The sequence below is a fragment of the Salminus brasiliensis genome, chromosome 1 (genome assembly GCF_030463535.1).
Source record: "Salminus brasiliensis chromosome 1, fSalBra1.hap2, whole genome shotgun sequence".
In the NCBI taxonomy this organism is placed as follows: Eukaryota; Metazoa; Chordata; class Actinopteri; order Characiformes; family Bryconidae; genus Salminus; species Salminus brasiliensis.
This window is the reverse complement of record NC_132878.1, coordinates 14,744,426-14,762,665: the sequence shown is the minus strand read 5'-3', so window position 1 is coordinate 14,762,665 and position 18,240 is coordinate 14,744,426. Positions and strand designations below refer to the sequence as shown.

The following is an 18,240-nucleotide window of genomic DNA, read 5'->3' as shown; positions in this document are numbered from 1 at the left end:
ATTGAAAGTTAAGTTTTTATTTTCCTTCTCCGGTAAAGTTACAATTATGGAGATACAAGTTTTTTGCGTGACAGTGACAAATGTGAGGTTATACCTCAGCCTAATCACAAGGAGGTAGTGGAAAAACAAACAAACATACATAATAATAACCAGAATCTGAATCAGAAATACTTTATTGATCTCAGGAGGGAAATTGCAGGTGGAACAGTTGCAACTGTTTATAATATAATATAAACACTCTCTCTCACACTCACATAAACACACACACACACGTGTGCATATATATATATATATATATATATATATATATATATATATATAACAAATATCATTATATCTCAATATAAAATAATAATAAAAAGGAAAAAAAACTGTTATTGTACAGTTATAGTCAGTAATTGTAATAATAAATATAGAACATGCTGTATAAAGCAACCTTTTTGCACATATGAACAGTATAATTTAAGTATTGCTCAGATAAACCATAGTGTCACACATTGAGGGAGGAGTTATAGAGCTTGATGACCACAGGTAGGAATGACCTCCTGTGGCGCTCTGTGGTGCATTTCGGTGGAATAAGTCTTGCACTGAATGTGCTCCTGTGTCTCATCAGTGTTCTAGAGAGGGTTGGAGCCATTATCCATAATGGCATGCAGCTTAGACAGCATCCTCCTCAACGACACTGTCATCATCGAGTCCACCTCCACACCCACAACATCACTGGCCTTGCGGATCATTTTGTTGAGTATGTTGGCTTCAGCCACCCTCCGCCTTCTGCCCCACCTTATGTGTTTATAGTGGTACTAACTTCCGCCTCCTGCAGATGGCGCTGCACAGGGATGATTGGGCTATAAATACCTGCGGGATGTGTATGGATTCATAGCCTGAGCTCATTTTAGCACCTGTTGGTGTTTACCCTGTCTGTTAACATAAAGGAGAAAAGCCACAACAATTGCTGAATAATCCAATAAATATTTATTAATATTCAATAAAATTCAGGCACAATTTTAAAATGGTCAGCATGGACAGCAGCTTAAAATATGTGGAAAGAAATTTCTCTAAATAATTCTATGAAAAAAAAGAACAACAAAGCAGTGTGAGTAAATATGATGTAAGTAATATATAAACTATTAAATATAATCATCTTAAAAGTGGAAAAATGTATTCCAGAAGTATGCAGACACCTGTTCATCCAACATTTCTTTAGAAATGTAGAAACAGCTGTAGAAACAGCTGACCAAAAATAGCTATTAGCTATAACACAGACAACTTTGGGCTGGAGTTCAGGCGGCTTCTGCTTGTAATAGGAAGCCAGTCCCCCTCTCTCTGATAAGTGGAGGTAGAAATAAGAGATTTGGCAGAGTTACAGGGGTGTGAGGAGGTGGTGGAGGGTTGCAACGACCCGTCATGGCCTTTGGACAAGGTAGAGATGGTATTAATAGGCCGTTAGGTTAGGGGGGAGGGGCTTCAGGCATGTTCCTCCTCTCAAAATTGTTATTCCACTTAGTCTTAGGTAAAAGTTTGGGTAGCCTGGTCAAATTACACGTTTTTGATTTGCTAAGTTAGATTTGCTAAGCTTAGTAACTGTTTATTTGTTTAAGATATTGACAGAAAAAGACATGCAAAAGAAATGGCACGCCAGTACAATAAGTAAACATGCTTTGGGAAGTTTTTTTCCTACTTGGTGTTGGAACATTGCTGTGAGGAATTGATTGCATTTAGCTACAAACAGCACTCCTAAAATTCCTCCTAAAAGTGTTCAATGCTGCTTTGTTTCTCCAAAGAACGCACTCTCCCAATCAACGTCTATTGCTTTTCTATGCAGTCATGTGCTGCGTGCACATGTGTTAACACCACTGTGAGCAGCGAGTGCACCGTAGGAGCGAAATCCACTTTAAGGGACAAAGAGGCATCTGCATACTTTTGTATATGTTGTGTAAATAGATCTAAGACACTGGCTAGTACATAACACAGAGCCAATATCTTTCTTGTAGCAGGCAGGCACTTCACAGTGATCTTCCTTTACCTCCTTTGGTATGCATCCTCTCTTTTTTTTTAACTGAAGATCGCTTAAAAAGTTCAAATGAATAAAAGTTCTCTCTGTGCAAGGAGTGAGAGGACTACGAAGTGAGATATAATGACTAGATCTGAATTTCACACCACTTTCATGCAGCACACCCAACCATACCTCTTCCACTTCCAAACACAACCTCTGCCTCATGTGACTGATGCACTAATGAATCTACAGCATATTTAAACAGTGATGTGATGTCCCTGCAGTAGTGATCCATCTGTGTATAGGGCTGCTCTTACCAGAGTTCATGTTTTACCCGTCTATTGCACACTCCTTAACCCCTATCTCAGTATCTTTTTTTTTATGAAAATTATCTCTCTCAAACCCCAGAAATAGCACATTTCACTTTCCACACGTGTAAAAGAAAAGCTCTGTTCTAGCAGACCCCTTTTCTTCATCTCCCAAATCGTTCACAGGTTTCTTCTCCAGTGACGAGATTTCCTCTTCGGTAAGTGAGCAAGCATATCCTCAGTCGCCTTCGCCAGGCGACTCATACAGTCTTTCTGGAGGTCATAACTCGAACAATTGAGCCAAGCCCCCCAACAGCAAAGGCCTAGGGGTGAAAGCGTAAAAGAGAGGTTTAGATTAGACTGATTACAATGGCACTCCACTGTCAGGGGGACACTGCTGAAGCTATAGATTAAGTGACATTTTCCTACATAACCTTTTCTTAGTATGCCTCATTACTACTGTTGCTAATATTACGAGTCTCACATAAGAAAATGACTTGAATTTATGAAATGATTTGTTTGTGTTGTGCTTCACTTGAAAGCAGTTCTGGGCTGAAACGAATGAAACAAATGAAGTTCTGTTTGGAGTCTAAGGGGAAATTCCGTGTTCAATGATGTGGCATTGCGAGAAGTGCTAAAGTGGGGAATGCTTAATATCAGTTTCTCTAACCTCTTCTCCTATTGGAACCCCTATTTATTCATACTACCCTTTAAGAGAGCTTCAATAGACCTTTTTCTTGTATATATAAAAATGACCTGAAGGCTCCTCAAAGCTCCTTAAGACAGTCCTCCACAGTTTTAAACTGAAGAACCATCTAAACGTTCCTCAAGGATCTTATACTTTCAACAGTGTGATGCACACAGAACCCACCCTGAATGATACTGGACATATTATTTACCACCATTAGAATGGAGTATTCAACACATGCAATTAAATACCTGTGCCAAGATTCAATGCCATGAGGCCTTGCGATAGTTCATGCACATGCATCTGCTGATTCTATTACTTACCTAGTGAATGTGTAGTAAACAGCAGGCTGGGTAAAGGAGCTATAGTAAGCCTATAGAGAGTTACTGGCCTTTCACAGCTAAATGCTAAGTGGGTTAAGTGAGTACTTCATCAGTACTGGTTTAGTAAAGGGTATAAATAATAAAAATAAATTGATGTATTTTAAATTGGTGTGGGTTAATGTATATGTGTACTAAAACAGAGAGCAGAGAGCTTAAAACGGGGTACAGCCAAGAAGATAGAATGACTCATTTCTGTTAAGTATTTTTTCTCCATTCAAACCCATTAATAATACATTAAACTGGCAGGATTAACAGGGCTCATAATTTACCTATTTGTTAACCATTTTAGGCTTTACAGATGGATATATGTAAATACAGCAGCACGTCATGTGAATTTGGGATAGTGGTGGCTCAGCCGTTCGAGCACTGGTCTGTTGATGGGTTGTAAAATCGATGACCAGGTTTGGCAAGTGGTCACTGTTTGGGCCCTCAGACCCTCTTCACTTCCCAGGTACCGCAGCAATGGCTGCCCACCAATCCTGGCACGTTTGCTCCCTATATATCTGTATGTGTTTGCTCACTAGTGTGAGCGTTCACTGCAAGGATGGGTTAAAAGGCGGAAATTCCCGGGTTAAAGGCCACATTCCATCTGCATCCAACACAAATGCTGAATGTGTGTTCTTGTCTATCTACCCCGCACCGTTTGAAAACCCACATGTGAATCAGGTAAGAGTGTCTGACATTGCATTGCTGAACAATGAATGAGCTATTTAAGGTGATATGGAAAATACATCCTGCACCTCACTAGGAGGTAGGACATTATTCATACTTTGATTTGGATAAAAACCAGGTATTTTGGATACCAAATGAGATGACTTGCGGTCTAGCAGGTTTGTCAGCATTAGCAGCCCTGATAACCAGTAAGTTAACCAGTAGGCATTTAGCTGTGCAGTCTAAACAAAAATGCAGCTCATCCCTTCAACCAAGGGCGTTCATTATATTTGTTTAACTAAAACAGAAATGCCTCAGGGAGCCCTCATGTCTGTGCTTCCTTCTGGCTCCCGCTTCCACGGTCTGCACCCTGTTTAACCTTACATATTGTTTCAGCTCCCTTCAAACTGAATCTAACTGCCTCTGTGCTTCCTTTTGCGACACTGAACCACCCTCCTGTCTGTTTGATGTTGGTGTAAGATCAATGTGGTCCGAGTGTCCCTGCTTCCTGCCCTTCTGACTAGCTTGCCTGCCACGGAGCTGCCTACATGTGCCATTCACTCTCCTGCTGAGCCAGAGAACTCCACCAGCATGCTCCACTGACATAGATTGACCCATGCAGAGAATCTTCTTAAAGCTGTTTCTACTAACAAACTAATTTTACTTATGGTCATTATATATTAATATACGTATATAAAGAATATTACAACTATAATAAATGCAACTATTTGACTTGCTGAATGTGACTGATGCTAAAGAGAAGATTTGTGTTTCATGACTTAAAATAAAGCACTGCTCGGCTTTTCCTATTTGGAAAATGTTACCTTTTCATGCCACTGCAGCAGAACTGCACTGCTATTCTCGCAGGGCTTCTCAAAGCCTTTGTAGATGTACTTCATGAGAAGGTCGATGCCATTCCTGTCTATAGATTTGACGGCCAGCTCTATGTCACTGCTCTTGAATGATGTCAGCACCCTCAACACTACCGCTTGAGCTTTTTCCTGTGAGAGACAGACAAAAAACAAAAAGCAAAGGTCCTAATCAGTAACTAACTAACTGGGCTTAAGTACATATTAAAGGGCTAATATTCTACACATGGGTGTTTAAAGCAAAGTATACAATTTTTGTTGTACTCTATAACAACATGAATTTATAACATTAAACTTTCAAAACATTTAGAAATAAGATACAAACTAGCTATAAGATGTTTGAGCTACCACACATGTACACCAATAATAATTATTACTTAATTAATAGAAATAAATAAATTAATAATTTATAATAATAAATAATAATAATTAATAAAAAATTTAAAAAGCAGAAGAGACAAGCAGTTAGTTTCCCCAAATTATTTCTTTTAAAACACTATTTAAAAACATTAATAAAATGAATGACTTTTATAGTTTGAGTTTTCAAAGTGCTGTGATGTCCCAATCACATTATTTTACCCCCCAATCCGAGTCTCTTAATGCTGAGCATCAGCCGACACCGAACTGATCTAATCTTTGTGTTTGTAAAAATAATACAGTCCCACAGTTTAGATAGGATGAGCTGCTGAATGATACTGAAGTAAAATCCTTTTAAATTTAGCAAGAGTTTTTATAATGAGACACTCTGGACTGACCGTTTTAGTTTAGTAGAGATTTTTCTTTAAATGATCGTTTTATAGTGTGTTTAATATCTTATAATCCAGTCTGACTCTCCTTCCTGACCAATCAGCTCCCAGTTCCTTTACAACACTGCAGTCAACTTGCTTCCTGTGTGTGTGTGTGTGTGTGTAGTGGTACACTCACTGGACTGATATCTGTTGGTGTTGGTCTACTGATGTGAAATATCTGGTTTATAGTGGGTGAATGTGCTGTGATTTAGGTTTCTATTGCATGTGTGTATTCATATTAGCGTTAGCCTCCACTCGGTTCTGAATGTGCTCTTCAATGCGGTTCTCCCACTGGTAAAACAGTGCTTTTGGCCAAATTTTAATAATGTCTGGGCTACAGAGTAGTAGAGTATGGTCTGTTTTCATGTTCCACTGTAAAATAACTCTAAACTCTAAAATAAGACTCTAAACTCTTTTCTTTGCCTTCGAAAATGTCCTTGAGGACACCAGATAGTGCTCAAAACAAAGACTTGGAACTAAATTCAGATTACAATAGCCGGTACCTGATCCATTAAAGTATTCCTGGATCCCTAATTTTATTAAATAAAACCTAATCAAAACTCCCTTAACTCCCTTAACTTAGACAATAAATTCTCCATGGTAAGTGGAGCTGTTATAATGGACAATGAGTGTGTGTGTGTGTGTGTGGGTGGGTGTGGGGGTATTAATGACAGATCAGTTATCAGTTATCCATTTTTTTAGAATCTGGCTATTCTCTGTTTATATCTAAAATAAATAATCCATATTTTGTCTATATTTAATTTTGGTTTCCCCTCAGGATTAAAGTGTGTTTTCTATAAAGCCAAGCTGCAGCTCTCCACTATGTATTCTGGAAACGCAACATGACTGACAGACAAGGAAATACATCTCAGCGGTTCACTTCATTTGTTTTCCACCCATTTACAGATAATGCAGCACAGAGAGCATTGTTCCTGCTATGATATCAAGCCTGTTTTATTGACAGCTGCTAGAATGATTAGCCATTACTACAAAAAGAGTTACTGAATACACACAAACATACAGACACACTGAGAAAACAGTACCTTTATTGCTGGGTTCTTGCTGTTGATTGGAGGGTTTCTTAGTGCAACGTGAAAGGCCGACATCATGTCTCCCGTACATTACCTCTGGTTAAGGAACCAACATTGTCTTCCACAATACTTCACTTTATTTAACTATTTATTTATTTATTTATCCATCCATCCATCTCATGCAGTCTAAGCAACTTCTAGAATATTTGACTTAAATACAGAATAACTGCACACATAATAAAACTATGAAAGTAGTCCGAGTCAGTAAGCATAAGCTAAGAGATACCTGGAAAAAGGTGGCGCTGATGCGAATCATTGTACGAGGGAAATACTAGCTCTTGTTTATTGATTATTATAGTACCATCCGTCCCAAGTTTCAATAATGTTACCATCCTGGAAAGACTTCATATTCCAGGACCACGACATACAGGCCATCTTTTCAGGACATGTCCTAGAATCCCAAAATCATTTCCCTGGGCGTCCCTTTTCTTATCATGTTCTACTTAGGATTTTCCTCTCACCAGCTTAATCACTTGTTCCCCATTCTAAAAAGGTGAGCATGGGGAAAAAAAGTTTTTCATTTTACCTTGGCCTGTACATCACTGTGCTAAATGTAACTTGGCAAAGTTTACAGACTGAGAGATTTGTCACTTCAAGAGATACATGCTATGTTTCACTGCTGTATTCTGCCATTTGCCAAACCAGGTGGACATCTAATATCTTCTATTTTAATAAACCTGCTATGTTATGCTGAACTACAGAACAATCAAAATAGCAAGCCCTGTTTTCCCAAAGAAAAGGATAACACTGTATCTCTGATTTCTACAACAGCAACGAAAATACTGTAGCTGTGATGACACCAAGTAATTCAATGCTATAAATCAAAAGCATTTCATAGAGAACCGTCTACAAAAGGTTTTTCACCATTGTGAAGAACCCTTTAACCAGAGACGACCCTCCGGTGAGTCTGGAGGTGGCACAATATTATGTGAGACCCTTTGGCCTCTGTAAGCACCATGGAGATGTCAAACAAACATGGCGTCGAATATGCTTGGACACTGTATGTCCAAACGTTTGGTGACACCTACTTATCTTATTACGTTTCCCTCAAAATCTCCGCCAACTCTACTCAGAAGCTAGAGGAAACTGTGTTAAACTCCTAAATATGTTATACAGCTCTATCTTACCTTGTGAAATGATTGCAAAAGCAACTAAAATAAGGGTTGTCTTTCCGTTGGTATAAAGATTTTACCTAGGTTTCATATTTGAAGTTTTATATTTGAGTACAGTTTGAATGAAGGCCAAGTTCTGCCCACATTATAGCACTCTGAAAACATGTGCCTGCTTTAAAAACACCTGCCTCTGTGACTAAAACTACCCAAACATCTACACACTATGAATTACGTACATTTCTTTTGTCCCACGTTAAACGTACATCCTCATCTGAAAGCTCATACTGCATCAATGATGGTGCCCAGTGTTTTCAACAGCCCAGATAATCAGACATGCAAGCATCTTCTTTAACATTTATCTCTCTCAGTCCTCTCTATCTTTTCTGGGACATAAGGCTGCAATCAACAGCCTCCACCTGTTTCTGTCACTGGCCATGTTAACATTTATACACAGTAGAAAAGCATCAATGCTGCTACAGACACGGTGACCAAACGACGTCAATGTTACAGTAAGAACTCTAACACGCATATACCCTGAAGCCTGAAACACTGTTTTTAGCCCAAACTCTTGACCAAAGAATCAGTTCAATCCTACACTTACTATGTTTAATATGAGGACTATTCCAAAAGCTGTAGCACAACATCTGATAAAGATGTTCAATCCTACACTTACTTTTATTAGTATGAGCTATTTGAAATGTTACGGTGTAGCTCAAGCCCAAGACCAAAGAGCTTTAATTCTACACTTAATGTGTTTACTATGGACTGAATTTAAAAGTGTTTTGTAGCCCATACTATTGACAAAGAAGTGGTTCAATCCTGCACCTACTATGTCTATTATAGAAACAGTTTGAAAGCTTTTTTTTGTAGCACAAACCCACAATATTTAATATAAGCACTATTTAAAGGGTTGTTCTTTAGCCTAAACCTTTGACAAATGTTCTAACCTACACTTACTGTATGCTGTTTCAAAGGTTATTTGCAGCCCAAACTTCTTTCAAGAGTTTCAACATGTTTTCAATAAGCACTATTTTAACCCTAGCATAGCTTGTGTTCAATCCTACACATACTATGTTTATTATGAGAAGTATCTGAAAGCTTGTGCTGTAACCCTGTAAACCACTAACCAATGAAGATGTTCAAGCCTACCCTTACTATGTTTACTATGAGCACTATTTGAAGCTTGTTCTGTATCCCAAACTACTGACAGATAAGATTCAATGCTACACTTACTGTGTTTAATATGGGGATTATTCTAATCGCTTATTCTATAGCACATTCACTATACGCTATGACATTTATGATACTTAATATAAGCACTATACTGAAAGATTTTCTGCAGTCCAAACCTCTGACAAAAGTCCAACCTACACTTGCTATGTTTACTGTTTCAAACTCCTTACAAAGAAAAGGTTCAATCCTACACTTATGTTTACAATGAGCATTTTTAAAAGCCTTTTTTTGTGTCCCTGTAAACCACTGACCAATGAAGAGGTTAAATTCTTTACAAATATAGAGCTCATAGTAACTATAAGAAGCGTAAGTTTGAACTTTGTAAGGGTTTGGGCTACAGAGCACATTTTCAAGCAGTGTTTATAGTAAACATAGTAATGGTTTAAAAGTTTAAAAAGGTTTTAAAACTCCTTATAAATAAGAGGTTCAATTCTACACTTATGTTTACTCTGAACACTGTTTGAAAGATTGTTATGTAGCACAAACCCTTGATCAAAGATGATCAAACCTACACATACTGTGTTCACTGTGAGCAGTATCTGAAAGCTTTTTGCAACCCTGTAAACCACTGCCCAATGAAGAGGTTCAATTCTACCCTTACTATGTCTATTGAAAATGTGTTCTGTTGCCCAAACCCTGAAGTTCAGTCCTATACTAGTACTATATTTACTATGAGCACTATTGTAAAGCTTGATCTGTAACTGATGACAGAGAAGAGGTTCAACGCCACACTTACTATGTTTAATATGAGGACTATTCTAAATGCTTAGTCTACAGCCTATACACTTACTTACTTACACTTACTTTACTGTAACCCTGTAAACCACACCAATGAAGAGGCTCAATCATATGCTTACTATGAATACTGTTTGAAAATTTGTTATATAGCCCAAACCCTGGAAAAAGTTCAATTCTTTGTCTTAAAAAAAACTTACCATATTTTCTATGAGAACTATTTTAACTCTTGTTCGTGTATCCTTGTAAACCACTGGCCAACTAAGAGATTCAATCCTACCTTTACTGTGTTTACCACTGTTTAAACATGTGTTCTTTAGCCCAAACCCTGACAAAGTTCAATCCTCCAATTACCTATGTTTACTATTAGCACTATTTTAATGCTATTTCATGTAACCTTGTAAACCACTGGCCAATGAAGAGATTCAATCCTACTTTTACTGTGTTTACCACTGTTTAAACATGTGTTCTTTAGCCCAAACCCTGACAAAGTTCAACCCTCCAATTACCTATGTTTACTATTAGCACTATTTTAATGCTATTTCATGTAACCTTGTAAACCACTGGCCAATGAAGAGATTCAATCCTACTTTTACTGTGTTTACCACTGTTTAAACATGTGTTCTTTAGCCCAAACCCTGACAAAGTTCAACCCTCCAATTACCTATGTTTACTATTAGCACTATTTTAATGCTATTTCATGTAACCTTGTAAACCACTGGCCAATGAAGAGATTCAATCCTACTTTTACTGTGTTTACCACTGTTTAAACATGTGTTCTTTAGCCCAAACCCTGACAAAGTTCAACCCTCCAATTACCTATGTTTACTATTAGCACTATTTTAATGCTATTTCATGTAACCTTGTAAACCACTGGCCAATGAAGAGATTCAAACCTACTTTTACTGTGTTTACCACTGTTTAAACATGTGTTCTTTAGCCCAAACCCTGACAAAGTTCAACCCTCCAATTACCTATGTTTACTATTAGCACTATTTTAATGCTATTTCATGTAACCTTGTAAACCACTGGCCAATGAAGAGATTCAATCCTACTTTTACTGTGTTTACCACTGTTTGAAAATATGTTCTATAGCCCAAAAATATGTTGCGGCCCAAAAGTTCAATCCTACACTTAGTAAATTTATTATGAACGCTATTTAAAGCTTATTCCGATACTCAAACTACCGGCAAGAAAAGTTTAAGCCTACACATAACATCACTGTGTTTACAATGATCACTGTTTGAAAGCTTGATTAGTGTTGACAAGTGTCCACCGTTTCCATTAGCACAGCCTGCATGGGATAGGCCACTGCAGGGGTCAGCGGTGCTGTAACTCTGTAAAGACCCAACAAATCAAAGCAAAGCAAAGCAAAGCAAAGCAAAAACAAACCAGCAAACAGCGCACAACTACAGCAAGCACAGGATATTGCCTGAGGAGGTTGTCCACCTCCGCAGTGTCCGGCCCCTGCTGCTCGGCCGCCTCGTCGTGGTCCTCCACGAACCTGTTCTCGTCAAACTCGTCTACTTCCACCTTCCTGAAGCGAGACGGTAGCGTGTTCCTCGCCATCGGGGCCACAGCTGGTGGAGAGCCGAGGCACAAAGCACACGCCAAAGCCTATCCGGAGCGGAGCCCCTCAACACGCACAGCCGGCCAGGGGAGCAGGGCTTCAACTGTGAGCACAGCCACCGGGCAGCAGCACGCCGCTAGGCGGAGATGTGGGTGGCAGAGACCGAACGAGCACGGAGCAAATAGTGGGATAGTAACGCCACCTGGTGGCTGGAGTGTATGCTTGATATTATTTTACGGACGCAACCTGTATATGTTGTGTCAAATTTTCATGACGAATGGACCAATAGAAATGCACCACTGTGACTTCGCTAGAATAAAATATTTTTTACACTGACATTGAAAGGTAAGCTTTTCCCCTCCTTCTTTAAAATTGCTATATTGCTATGCAGTTTATTACTTTTAAAACCAATGAATAATTACAGTTATGTACATTCACACATCCTGAAAATAATAATAAATTATTACAATGCTATGACATAAATGATTCAGAATCAAATTGCCCATTTGTAAATACAATTTGTGAATACATGCGTATTGTTTTTTCAGTTTAATGTATTTTATTTTACAGCAAAGTCTTATATGTAAGGGATATTATAAAAGGGGCTTGGTTCAGGTCTTGTATACTCTCATCGATCCATATAGATGTAGTTAGATCCCCAAAAAGTGTTAGAAACAGGGCCGCAGGTCCAACACTAGACCCATGGTTTATTTTTTTAATGAGTCGCCAGGGGACGCTGTTCACTGGCGGACGAGTCTCTACTGCGCCTGCGCACAAGGGTCTCCATGTTGGCTTGTAAATAAAGGCTCTTGTCGCTTTGGGCATGCCTGACTTTTAGCTGACTAGCTAACGTTTCTGAGAGTAAAGTGTGTGTATTAGTCATTTGTACGCAATGGGGAAGCGGTATTACTGCGACTACTGCGACCGTAGCTTTCAGGATACACTGCACAACAGGAAGAAACACCTGAACGGCGTTCAGCACCAAAGAGCCAAAAAAGCCTGGCTGGATAACTTCAGAGGTAGCTAACGCTCCCTTTCCTAAACAACCGCGGCGATTCTGGCTTTACATGTATCGTATTTACCTTTCTTTTTTATCTGTAGTCTTGATTTGAGGAACGTCTTAACGCGTTTTCCTGAATGATTCATGCTTCTGTAAGTCCTGCCGTCCTACAGCCCAGAAATAAGGGACCGTCTTCAAAGTGCGCATCCTCAGTTACACTGCACACTAAACATCTCAGCAGCTTCCATAGTGAATGCCTACTGTTGTAAAGCCAAGAAATTAAGACCTCCTTGACGTTTTAAACGTTTTAAAGCTTTAATTAAATGTTTTTTTAAATGAATTATACGTATTATAATCCTACAGTACCAGTCAAAAGTTTGGACACACCTTAAATTCAGTGGTAGATTTTTCTGCATTGTAGATTTATACTAAAGTCCTCCAAACTATGAAGAAAAACACATGGAGTTAAAACCATATGGAGTTAAAAGTGTTAAAGACAGGATATATCTTATATTTCGGATTGCTTAGATGACAGCTTTGCACATCTTGCATTTTCTCAGTCAGCTTTATGAGCTGTGTCTTGTGAAGAGTTAATTACTTGAATTTGCCCTCTTAATGTGTTGGAGACCATTAGTTGTGTAGTGAAGAGGTAGAGTTGGTACACAGTGAATAGCCCTATTTGAGTAGTGTTCTAAGTCCAGAAAAACAACAGTCCATCATTACTTTAACTTTAATTTACTTTAAGATCCGAAAACTTTCAAGAACTTTGAAAGGTTCCTCAAGTGCAGTCGCTAAGCCCATCAAACATTTGAAACTGGCTCTCATCAGGACCACCCCAGGAAAGAAAGACCAAGAGTCACCTCTGTTACACAGGATAAGTTCATCAGAGTTACCAGCCTCAGAAACCGCAAGTTAACCGCACCCCAGAGAATAGCCCACCTAAATGCTTCACAGAGTGATTTGGTTTGTTTAACACTTAAGTTTATATAGGCTATAGGCATAGGCTAGATGACTTCAGTAGTACAGTGTTCAAACTTTTGACTGTACTGTAGCTAATATTTTATACACAAAATCAGTTTTTTTTTTTGTTGTTGTTGTTGTTTGTTTCTTTTTGTTTTTTATTTTTGCAATTAAACACCTCCCTGACTATTATATTCAGGGAAATGCCTTTGAGAAGTTCTAAAAAATATATAAAATATAAAAAAATCAAACATAAAACCCAACTGTACTGCCATGACTTAACATTTTTTACCTTCCTTATTTTATAATACATTACCTTGATTCAAAACTTTAGAACAACCATTACATAACATCTGCGTCACCTTCTTTTATCTACCTTTGTATTACTTTAATTAATGTTTTAATTACTGGAGGTCAAATTTGTATGTACCCACCGATGATAAGGGTTCTAATCTACGGTGTTTTTACTTAACATATGTTTTCAGACACTGCTGCAATTCTGCAAGAGGAAAGAGCAAAGCCACCATGCAGAAAGTTTCTGCAGACAGGTTAGTGTTTCTCTGAGAAATGGGGAATACCATTCATTTTGTTTTCTATCTGAGACCAAATGATACCAAGGCTAATATCCTGATACCAATACAAATACTTACAGTTGTGGGCAGAATTTAACATACACTTGTCATGGACATGAGTTTCATGGCGATATTGGGCTTTCAGCGATTTTCTTTGAAATTTTCTTTTTCTGGGGGATGTTGTGTACCGCATACATCTTTTAATAGACAAAAACAAGAATTTGGTGCACTATTGTATTATTGATTTATGTATTTAAATCAACAAATGGTCAGAATTATGTATACAGGGCCTATAATATACAAACAAAAAGTTCTGTAATGCCTTTTAACTTGCCAGGGCCTCTTAACTTCCTGTTAGTGATCATGATTGACTACAGCTAGTAGTTTCTTTGTGCTCAAATTAAAAAAGGTTTGTTTGACAGTACATCCCAGAGATCCCAGTGCAGATCTGAGAAGTCAGGAATGGTCTGGTCTTGCCATGGTCTGGTCTACATTTAAGCAAGTTTTGCTTAGAGGTAGCTGTCCAAGAAAGTAGCCCCTGCTTCAGAAACTGCAGGTATGATCAGAGAGAGTTGTTTGGCCACAGTGACCAGAGGTATGTTGTCAGGAGTGCAGGTGAGGCATTCAACTCCAAGAACTCTGTTCTAGCTGTTAAGCGTGGTGGTGATGGCATCATCCTCTGGTACCGTTTTGCTGGTACATTGCATAAAATAGGAAAAATAATAAAGAACCTCAAACCATCAGCTGGACACAATTGGGTGTTTCAACAGGACCGTGACCCCTAATCAAAGGTAGCTGTAAATAGACCATTATTAAGGATTTGGAAAGGCCTTCCCAAAGTCCCTTTCATAACAATGTTGAAAACATCTGGACTAAGTTGGGTCAGTGCCTGAAAGTCAACCTAAGTGTGGTCAAATGTTCAGAATCAGAATCCTGTCAGAAGCTTGGTCAAGGTTAAACTTGCTAAGTGACGTTTGACCAAATATTAGGTATGCTGTATTCTGCCCAGAACAAGAACCTGTCAAAAAAGTCATTCAAATCTCACTATTGCCATGACATTCATGTAAGTCTTCTTGTGCCTGTAAAGTTCATTCTTTGTCATTTCTACTGCGAAATGTCTCTCCCCTCTCTCAGGCCAGTGTGTATTTGGGCCTAACTGCCGTTACTCACATTTGTCTGAAATGGATATGAAGGTTTTGGAACAACAGATTGAAGGTGAGGTGATTGTTCTTTTTTTTTCATTTGAGCAGAGCTCATTATTTCACTTACAGCATGCTTAAAATGGACAGCCAGAGTAGCTTATAAGTATTCAGCTACACTGGAGTGTATTCACTAGGGGTGGGCAGTTTTTTGCCCTGATTACAGTATACGCCCACAAGTATATTGTGGGCAAGTGCACATGTTATGAACACATTTACAACAAATTATAGAGCGTTTGTTAAAAACAATACCCATCCTGTAATCAGCAGTAACCACTGTATAGTTACTCCACTTTAACACTTTTTTTTACTTCAACTTCAGTTAAAAGCAACAAAAAATAACCTGTAGAAATTAGAATGACTCTGGGTAGAAAATTCTCCACAAGGTGGCACTATCAGTTTTCAGATGTCTTGTGGTGCTTGACATCTGACAGCGTGTCCTTGCATTACCATATTGCCGAAACCTGTTCCAGAATAATTTCGACTTGCATATTTTCACTGTAAAGTAAAAACCTTGTACCTCCAATGTGTCAGCTTTACCAGAGAACTTACCTTTCAATAAAAGGCAATGTAAAATTATTTTGTTAAGTCATTTTTGAGCATTTCTATAGGTTCTGACACAATGAAAAGAACTGACAGATTTACATTGTTAAAGATTTTTGCGTGTCTGTGACTATATGATAAATGAGTCTGTATATGATATATGAATCTGTGTTGATGCTGGTTAAGCTAAAACAATCAAAGAGTGATTGAGTGATAGTTGTCAGGAACTAGCAGACACTTGGATCAGATGGTTCTCTTGCTTGAAGGTAAACTACTCATGTTGATTTGTGCAGTGTACAGAACATGCACTCCTTTTCCATGTGACTTAAAGTCTGCCAGTGAAATGAAACTGCTGAACAACGTTTTGAATGAACATCTAGTTTGGATCCATTTTTCAGTTTTGAATGTTGCACTTCTTAAAGGACTGGAGATCATTTTGAGATTATGACTAGAAATGTAGTTGAAGCAACTAAGTAATCCTATTATGCATTTTAAGATGAGAGATGGCAGAAGATGCTGCCTGATCATGAAGTCTCTGAACCTTTAGTGGAAGAGTGGCTTTCCAGACGAGAAAAGAAAAAGGCTGCCGTGACGACAGGAAGGTAATTAATATACAGAAAATAGCTTGTAAAGTTTTTCTAGAAATGGGTGCGTTGATGCCATGTATTCTGTTTTAATAATGGTAGAAGTATTAGTATTATATATATATATATATATTTATTTATTCATTCTTATTGCTCTTTTTTTGGAAGTATCTTCATAATACTTTTTTGTAGATTTATGTTTGCACAGAAGACTCTGTATCAGCCTTTGACACTCATATGATGGCTGCAGACCTACAACTCATTGTAATGCATATTAGGGGATCTAGGGGACAATATGGATTCTATCTCTCTCTCTTTTGTTTTTGTTTTTTTTTTTTATTCAAAAAGAAGAATTTAAGCAAAAAAACATATACACACCATTTCTGCTACCTCTTACGTAGCATTATGTTTCCTAAAATTATAATGAAGGGTTTGTCCTTTTGCTTAGGTTAAGGAGAGTCTTAAAATCTGTGTGATTCTGAGCTGAACCACTCATTTAAAAATGGTTATAGGTCAATTTAAAGCAGACCCAACATTTCCAGTTATATGGCCCAGAAGGTGAATTGCTAATTAAAGTCATATTTGTGTCCTCTGTACAGCTTATGATCTGATGACGTTTTTTCTTTTCAGTGTTTTAAAAATAGAAGAGGAAAAAGGAGCTGAAAATAGTGATGTGCCACCATTTTTGCGGTCCATCCCTGATCTGCCACCATCACTTCTTCCTCCACACCCTGGAGGATGGAGAGTGACCATCCACAATGACTGGGGCTGAAATCAAATCTACAAAGCTTCTAAAAATACTTGTATTATTTGGAAAAAAAAATCTTTATCTTTAAATAAAAGTTTTCTTTTGAGTCTTTAGAATATATGTGACATGTTATACTACTTCAGTAAAAAACTTAAAAAGAGCAGATGGGCTGGTACCAAATATTTTTTGAATAAAATAAAAAGAAATCTGTGCTTATTGGTAGTAACATTCTTGCATCCAGTAATTGCATGAAATGTTTATAGGTTTGTACATAAGAGTTTTTTTAAATGTTGATATGTAACACTTTACCCCACAATGTTTTAGTCATTATTGTCTAATTGCTAATTACTGGTAACATCAAATCAATATTAGTTTTATTATTGGACACTCCTGCTTGTTGAAGTTTAGCATTGCATTTTAGATGAAAAGGAGGCCCAAAAAAGAACATAGCCTAAAGATCCTTAGCTAAAAGGTGGTAGATGTACTCTGAAGTTCCTTTGACCTGCTCCATTTGTAGTACTTCTGCTTAAGTTGTTTGTTGGGAAAGTGCTTTTTTAAAGGCGATAATTCACAAAGAAAACAATAGAGCAACATTGGAGACTCTTTAAACAAAGTGGTGGTAACTGCATTAACAAGTAGCTAACTGATTGGATGTCAGCGTGTTGTAACTTTGTTTTCCCCCCAGTTCATTATTTCCTCTTATTACCTCTTAAATCTTAAAACATCACTGTGGCTATATTTTTACTGTTATATTTGTACATTCTGTTCGTTCCAACTTGGATACAACCCTGTGTGTGATATAAGTTTGATGTAGGTAAAAGATCTACTTGAAACTCACTTGCACTTTTCAATTGTGGCCAATGTATTTATAGACAGTGAAACTGTAGGTTTTAGTAAAGAACAGTAAGTCTCATTAATCAATATCTTCCTATTTTAAGAATTTCTAAAATAATTACGGAGAAAAAGTCCTAACAAACTTATAATGGTGGATTCCTATGTAAAACTTTGCTCACTGTCATCTTTGTGAAAACTTAAATTTCACAAAGAACAGTTAGTTAAATGAGTCCTATTGTGTCTCTTTAGCCATCAGGAATGATTCTACCAGTCGTGGTGATGGTGGTTGATTCATTCAATAAAAGCAGACCATAAACATCACCAGTTTAATTCAGCTGCTCACATGATACATTTACATGTAACATCAGCACATTTC

General features: G+C 37.8%; 2 protein-coding genes across 2 annotated transcripts; one reads left to right on the top strand and one right to left on the bottom strand.

Annotated features, from left to right (window-relative positions):
* Positions 1–952: 952 nt before the first annotated feature.
* arpc5lb (actin related protein 2/3 complex, subunit 5-like, b) lies at positions 953–12,580 on the bottom strand. Its single transcript, XM_072672590.1, has 4 exons — positions 11,284–12,580; positions 6,727–6,799; positions 4,851–5,027; positions 953–2,627 (listed from the first exon to the last, which is right to left on the bottom strand). The coding sequence occupies exons 1-4, from the start codon at positions 11,421–11,423 to the stop codon at positions 2,565–2,567; spliced, it is 453 nt and encodes a 150-aa protein (XP_072528691.1). The 5' UTR covers positions 11,424–12,580; the 3' UTR covers positions 953–2,564.
* On the top strand, positions 12,184–17,707 carry zmat5 (zinc finger, matrin-type 5). The gene is made up of 5 exons (XM_072672576.1): positions 12,184–12,443; positions 13,870–13,932; positions 15,091–15,171; positions 16,195–16,300; positions 16,913–17,707. Exons 1-5 carry the CDS (start codon positions 12,317–12,319, stop codon positions 17,052–17,054), a joined length of 519 nt encoding a protein of 172 aa, XP_072528677.1. The 5' UTR covers positions 12,184–12,316; the 3' UTR covers positions 17,055–17,707.
* Positions 17,708–18,240: the final 533 nt, after the last annotated feature.